The 7,470-nt window shown below is 48.2% G+C and overlaps 1 protein-coding gene across 1 annotated transcript in view; it reads right to left on the bottom strand.

Annotated features, from left to right (window-relative positions):
* Positions 1 to 3,730: 3,730 nt before the first annotated feature.
* The window catches only part of LOC128354699 (dystroglycan 1-like), a 4,297-nt gene continuing 557 nt past the window's right edge, over positions 3,731 to 7,470 (bottom strand). Inside the window, exon 2 of the mRNA XM_053314876.1 lies at positions 3,731 to 5,727. Coding sequence (XP_053170851.1) covers positions 3,901 to 5,727 — 1,827 coding nt within the window. The 3' untranslated portion in view covers positions 3,731 to 3,900. The remainder of the gene's footprint in view (positions 5,728 to 7,470) is intronic.

Raw genomic sequence — 7,470 nt, forward strand, 5'->3', positions numbered from 1 at the left:
AAGGAAGGAGAGAGGAAAGAAGAGAGGGAGGGAGGGAGGAAGTACGGAAAGGAGGGAGGGAGGAAGAAGGAAAGGGGGGAGGGAGGAAGGAGGGAAGGAAAGGAAAGAAGGGAAGAAGGAAGGAAAGGAAAGGAAAGGAAAAAAGGAAGGTAGGAGGAAGGGAGAAAGGAAAAGAGGAAGGGAGGAAGGAACGAAAGAAGGACAGAGGAAAGAAGGAAGGGAGGGAGGGAGAAAGGAAAAGAGGAAGGAAGGGAGGAAGGAACGAAAGAAGGACAGAGGAAAGAAGGAAGGGAGGGAGGGAGAAAGGAAAAGAGGAAGGAAGGGAGGAAGGAACGAAAGAAGGACAGAGGAAAGAAGGAAGGGAGGGAGGGAGAAAGGAAAAGAGGAAGGAAGGGAGGAAGGAACGAAAGAAGGACAGAGGAAAGAAGGAGGAGGGAGGAAGGTAGGGGGAGGGAAGGAAAGTGTACAATAATTGAATCATAATTGAACTTCTAGGCTAAGATTTTACAAATCACAGAAGACTAATCTTTAATTAATCATGATTTATTTTAATAGTCAAACATTTTGAGACTGTATCAAAAAACTCTGTAAAAAAATTAGAAGGAGATTTTTTTATTTTTTTAAGGGTTTTTTTTTTTCAGTGGAGCTAATTTACTGGAAGCTTTTTAACCCTTAAACAGGCCTTACTAGTTATGTCATTTGCACCTAAAGTAAGGAAGGAAGGAAGGAAGGAAAGTAGGGAGGAAGGGAGGAAGGAAAGTAGGGAGGAAGGGAAGGAGGGAGGAAGGAAGGAAGGAAAGGAGGGAGGAAGGGAAGGAAGGGAGGAAGAAGGAAGGAAAGGAAGGAGGGAGGAAGGGAAGGAAGGAGGGAGGAAGAAGGAAGGAAAGGAGGGAGGAAGGGAGGGAGGGAGGAAGAAGGAAGGAAAGGAAGGAGGGAGGAAGAAGGAAGGAAAGGAGGGAGGAAGGAAAGGAAGGAGGGAGGAAGAAGGAAGGAAAGGAGGGAGGAAGGGAAGGAAGGGAGGAAGAAGGAAGGAAAGGAAGGAGGGAGGAAGAAGGAAGGAAAGGAGGGAGGAAGGAAGGAAGGAAAGGAGGGAGGAAGAAGGAAGGAAAGGGAGGAAAGAAGGAAGGAAAGGAGGAAGGAAAGGAGGGAGGAAGGTAGGAAGGAAAGGAGGGAAGAAGGGAAGGAGAAAGGAAGGAAGGAAGGAAGGAAGGAAGGAAGGAAGGAAGGAAGGAAGGAAGGAAGGAAGGAAGGACAGAGGAAGGACCCGGGAGGATGACAGGAAGGTTAAAGAGTCTGTATCTCCTGGTGCACGTTGTCTGTTTAAGGGTTAAGGGTTCTTCCTTTTTTCCTTCTCTCTCTCCATCTCTCTCTCTCTCTCTCTCTCTCTCTCTCTCCATCTCTCTCTCTCTCTCTCTCTCTCTCTCTCTCTCTCTCTCTCTCCTCCTCTGTGACCGTTAAAATGTGAATATCTGTACAACCCCACACACATCTGGGACAGTCCTCCATCATCTCCTCCATGGCACAAAAAAATGTTTCTCACACTGCTGGAGAGAAGAAGAACTGCCTCATTATTATTATTACAATAAAAAAATAATTATTATCCCCTGCTTCCAAAAATAACCTGTAGGGGCTCCTTCTTCCTATTTTAGTAATGCAGAAAAAAAATAAAAAATTAAAAAAAGGGGTATAAATGGCACTCGACTCGCTGCTGAATTGAGGTTAAATTGCATAAAACTGAATTAAAACTAACCCAGATCCATATTAAACCCACACATACATGTTAGTCAGATCTCTTTTCTCCTCTCCTCCTCACATCAGCTACAACAAACTCAATTTTCTGACACCTTATTGAGCCTGTTTGATCTCCCTGGGGGGGGGGGGGGGGGGTTGGGGGGTGATGAGGGCGATCGGGAGGGAGGAAGGTGGGATTTTCATTTAATGGATAGTTCCTGACATTTTTTTTTTCTGTTGTAAAAATAAAAAGAGCTCCCGCAGGTTATTTTATACCCCTTTTCCACCGAGCTGGAGCCAGTACTGGTTTGGAGCCAGTGCTAGAGCCAGTGCTGGTTCGGAGCCAGTGCTAAATTGGTGCTAATCCAAGCACCTCTTATGAACCTGTTGCTTTTCCACCACCAAGGAGCCACGCGATTACGTCACTGTATAACGTAGCCAGCGCTCGCCTTTGAAGCACTTCCATAATTCACCAGAGAGAGGCAGCAACATGGCGCAAGGCATCTAGCCTGCCGGATACGAAGAAGAAGAAGAAGAAGAAGAGGACGATAGCTCTGGCAAAAAAAATTATAAAAATAGTACTTTTAATCAACAAATCTTTAACCCTCTGTAAATGCCACGCTAGTCAGCTAATGAAAACTAACCCCGCTAGTCAGCTAATGAACGCTAACCCCGCTAGTCTGATAATAAACGCTAGCTGGCTAAATGCTAGCCGGCTAATAAACGTCTGCCTCGGTAGCTGGCTAATAAATGGTAACCCAGCTAGCCAGCTAATAAACGTTAACCCCGCTAGCCGGCCAATAAACGCTAGCCACGCTAGCCGGCTAATAAAAGTTAGCCCCGCCCCCGGTCTGCTGACATAATCGGTTCTTGCTTTAGACCAGCAAAGAGTTGGTTCTCGCTCTGGCTCCCGTTCTGAGGCTCCGGGCTGGAGCTTTGGCGGTGGAAAAGCAAAGAACCAGTGCTTAGTCTAGTCAGGCTCTGGCTCCAAACCAGCACCAGCTCCAGCTCGGTGGAAAAGGGGTATTAGTGAGGCAATCCTTTTCTTCTTCATCCTCTCATTTTACTTCCACCACCAAAAAAATATATAATACAATCTATCAGAATCCAGATATACAGTGATTTTTTTTTTTAAAACCAATGAAACAAAACAAATTATTTTATTATTCATCTCTAAATCTTTTTTTTTTTTTTTTTTTTTTTTTTTTAAATATTTTAATGTGTTGTGTTGTTTGTTGTAGGCTACCTTGTTATTCTCATCTTGACTAGACATTGTGTGAATAAGGATAGAAACAGACAACTAGTGTTAAAAGGCAAACCGTATTGAATTTGAATAAACACTCATTCACACACACACACACACATTTGCTCACACACACACACACACACACACACACACACACATTTCGGCCTCCCATTCTCTTGTGTCGTCTTGCAGGGTCTGTGATTTTGAGATTTCGTGTGATAGCTTTTTGTGTGTCTCTATCTCATCGCTCCTTATAAAAACACGAGTTCTGATAGCAGTTCACTGTCTTCTCGTATGATTATCATTATTAAAAAAAAAAAAAAGCAAAAGACAAAAAGAAGAAGAAGAAGAAGAGTTGTTAGGCAAGAAAAAAAAACCCAAAAACCGACAACCAACAAACACAATTAATCCATCCAGACCAGACAAGAAGAAAAAAAAAGAATAATAATTAATAAATCTTGGGATAAAGATGATGAAGAAAAAACAAGACAAACGCCAGAAACAAAATGAAATGCTGGGAAGGGGGAGAAGCGAGTCCCCCCCCCTCAAAATTGTCGTTTCCAACCGACCGCTCAATAATCCAAAAATCCAAAAATGCCAAATGTGACGCAATTTTGTCTTAAGCCACTGTATTAGCTGGTCTACCACTAAAACAGTAGTCCCTCCCAGCTGTTTCAACCAATCATCCCATATGAAAAAACCCCCCCAACCCCAACCCCAACCTCCCGACTCTTTTACTCACCCCTTCCCCCAAAAAACCAAAGTCCCCTGTAGCTGTTTGTACTTTAGCACCTCTTGTCATCCCTCCCTGTAAAAGTCCAGACAGACAAAAACACCAGAATGGAAACCAGTCACAGTTCCTCAGGCGTTCCCTTTCTCCTTTCTCCTCCCTCCACCCCAACGAGGGGAGGGTTGAGTTAGTCTTAGGGGGGCACGTAGGGAGGTGGAGATCTGTAGGGGGTCATGTTCTTGGGACGGGAGCCTTTGCCCTCCATTGGGGTGGTGAAGGGAGGTGGAGGCTGGTAGGGAGGGGCGTTGGGGTCCTCGTCTCGCAGGGCTGTGTACTCCCCCAGCAGCTCCTGGTTGAGAGGAGTTGTCTCTGGTGTGGCCATGTTTGGGTACTCTGGAGGTGGGAGTGGGGGCTTCTCCTCCTGGAGAATCAGGGGCATACTGGACGATGGAGGCGGTTTGGAGTCGTCCAGCTCGTCCGCGAAGATAATCGGCACGCCTTTCTTGATGAAAGTGGCCTGGTCCTCGATGGTCAGCTTGCCCTTTCGCTTCTTCCTGTAGCAGATCATCGCAATGATTCCTGCGATTAACAAGATCGCCGCGACCACCACGGCGGGGATGACCGTGTGGAGGTACACGTCGTCTGTACTCTGCCGGCTCGTCCCCACACCTGGAGTCACCGCCGGAGGTTCTGCGATGTCGATCTCTCCTGCTGGGATGAAGGAGTACGTTCTGCAGGCGGCCCTTCCCTTAACCTTCACGTCTAACGGTCTGAACTCAGGCGCCATGTAATACTTGAAGGACTCTGTAGGCACTCCTTGATTGTTGGCGAGCACTTTGCTCATGGCTGTGATCTGTTCCTTTGGACACGGGTGCTGCGGCAGGCTGTTGTTCGTCCACTCCACCACGATAGACCCCTTGGTGATGTTCCTTAGACTCACCGTGCTGCTGTTGCGGTCCCCCAACGCGTTCGCAATCCTCTTAACCAGGAAGATCTTTTTGTGGACATCGTTGATTAAAGAGCGCGGCTCGCCTTCGAATCGGGCCGTGAAGACCACCGGGGTTTTGTCGTTCACGGGCCAGCGGTTCACGCGGACCTCAAAAGCGTCAATCGCATTCAGGCCGCCTTTGTCAGTCGCCTGCATGAAGTATTCGTGTTTCCCTGCGTGTTGGACATCGGGAAGGCCGTAAAGAAGCTGGCTGGTGGTGTTGAACTGGATCCACGAGCCTTCTCCAACCACCTCATTGTGGTTCTGTCTCAACGTTAGACGCAGCTTGTCTGTTGTCCCGTCCTCGTTATCAAAGAACGTGTCCGATGGGATCTTCACCTCGAAATAGGTGCCCACCAATGCGTTAACCTCGTCGATGGGGTTACGCAGCTCGGGCTTGTTATTGGACGGATCCGGGATGACGGCAGGTGCTGGTGTGGTGCGTCTGGAAGGCTTGGCTGTGGAGGTCTTTGGCTCTCTTGGCACCGGTGTGGTTTTGGGTCTCTTCGGTTTCTTGGTAGGTCTTCTGGTCGGTGTCGGTGGCGTCGCGGTTGCTTCCACATAAGTCGGCCTGGTCATGGTTGGCTGGATGGGAAGGGTGCTGGTAGTCTCCATCACCCGTGTCGGTTGAGGAGGTCCGAGCGTTGGCGTGTGTGCAATGGTGTCGCGGACTCTGATCGTAGGCTTTCCTGGTAAGGGGACGGGGCCTCGTACAGGGGGGGCGGAGCTTTCAGTCGGAGCGGCAATAGATGGAGAGGAGAGCGTTGGGATAATCCTGACTGGAGGCTCCACGACAGTCGTTGGAGGAAGTACAGCCAGGACGGGCGTCGGCGTGTTGTTCAACTGGCGCCTCACCCGTTTAGGGACGTGGGGTTTCTTGTTGGCGATGTGCCAGCCCACCACCGGGTATCCCAGCCTGGCGGACATCATGCCTTCCTTCGCTGGACCCTGGACGCTGTTGATGTTTGGGACTGTGCTCTGGTCCAGCGAGCAGCCGAGCTTCCAGGACAGCAGAGCGCCGTTCTCCACCACCTGGAGACACGTCGAGAGGAGAAGCTTTAGTAAGACACTTATATGATCTGTGATGTGCAATCCAATACAAGATTTCTGCTATGATTTCTACTTTCAACTTTCTACTAATTCACCATCACATCTGTTATTCCCCTTAGAAAATGTGGTTATTTCTAGAAAACACAATTTCTTTGTGATTTGTTTATTTTCGTAACCATAGCAACACAGAAGCAGTGCATGCTGGGAGACAGGCAGGAAGTGAGCACAGGGAAGGAAGAGAGAAAGAAGGAAGGAGGAAAAAGGAAGGAGGGAAGACGGAAGGAGGGAAGAAGGAAAGGAGGGAGGGAGGAAGGAGGGAAGGAAGAAAGGAAAGGAGGAAGGGAGGAAGGAAAAAACGAGGGACAGAGGAAAGAAGGAAGGGAGGAAGGAAGGGAGGGAGGAAGGACAGACAGAAGGAAGGGAGGAAAGAAGGAACAGTCAACAGACACATTGAGAGGAGAAACTTTAGTAAGACACGTATATGATCTATGATGTTCAGCTGTGATTTCTACTTTTTACGAAGCGTTAACTTTGACAGAAAGGTGATAATTCTACTTTATGTGCTTTATATTAAAAGGTCTTTCCAATACCATGCAACCATCAAGTATATAAATACTAAAGTAACCAGTGAGTGCATGCAGCTCCCCACAAAATCCCATTCTCATGCACTCGTAAGTATCCAACACTGTGTGATTTGTTTATTTTCGTAACCATAGCAACACAGAAGCAGTGCATGCTAGGAGACAGACGGGAAGTGAGCACAGTCATCAGTCAAGGAAGAGAGAAAGAAGGAAGGAGGGAAGGAAGAAAGGAAGGAAAGGAAGGAAAGGAGGGAGGAAGGAGGGAAGAAGGAAGGAAAGGAGGGAGGAAGGAAGGAAGGAAGGAAGGGAGGAAGAAGGAAGGAAAGGAGGGAGGGAAGACAGGAAGGAAAGGAGGGAGGGAGGAATGAAGGAGGGAGGGAGAAAGGAAAAGAGGAAGGGAGGAAGAAACGAAAGAAGGACAGAGGAAAGAAGGAAGGGAGGAAGGAAAGGAGGGAAAGGAGGGAGGGAGGAAGGAAGGAAGAAAGAAGGAAGGAAAGGAGGGAGGAAGGAAAGGAGGAAGGAAGGAAGGAAGGAAGGGAGGGAAGGAAGGAAAAAAGGAAGGACGGAGGAAAGAAGGAAGAAAGGTAGGAGGGAGGGAGAAAGGAAAAGAGGAACAGAGGAAGGTAGGGGGGAGCAAAGAAAGAGAGAAGGAAGGAGGAAAGAAGGAAGGGAGGAGGAAGGAAGGGAGTAAAGGAGGTAAGGAAGGGCGGAAGGAAGGAAGGAAGAAAGGAAGAAAGGAAGGAAGGAAGAAGGAAGGAAAGAAGGGAGGAAGGGAGGAATGAAAGGAGGGAAGGAGGGAAGGAAGGAGGAAATAAGGAAGGTAGGAGGAAGAAAGGAACGAAAGAAGGACAGAGGAAAGAAGGAAGGAATAAAGGGGGATGGAGGAAGGAAAGAAGGAAGGGAGGAAAGAGAGAGGAAGGAAAGAAAGAGAGAAGGAGGGAGGGAGGACAGACAGAAGGAAGGAAGGAAGGAAGGAAGGAAGGTAGGAGGGAGGGAAGAAGGAAGGTAGGAGGGAGGGAGAAAGGAAAAGAGGAAGGGAGGAAGGAACGAAAGAAGGACAGAGGAAAGAAGGAAGGGAGGAAAGAGAGAGGAAGGAAAGAAAGAGAGAAGGAGGGAGGGAGGACAGACAGAAGGAAGGAAGGGA

This window comes from Scomber japonicus, unplaced genomic scaffold (assembly GCF_027409825.1).
Source record: "Scomber japonicus isolate fScoJap1 unplaced genomic scaffold, fScoJap1.pri scaffold_462, whole genome shotgun sequence".
NCBI classification, from domain to species: Eukaryota; Metazoa; Chordata; class Actinopteri; order Scombriformes; family Scombridae; genus Scomber; species Scomber japonicus.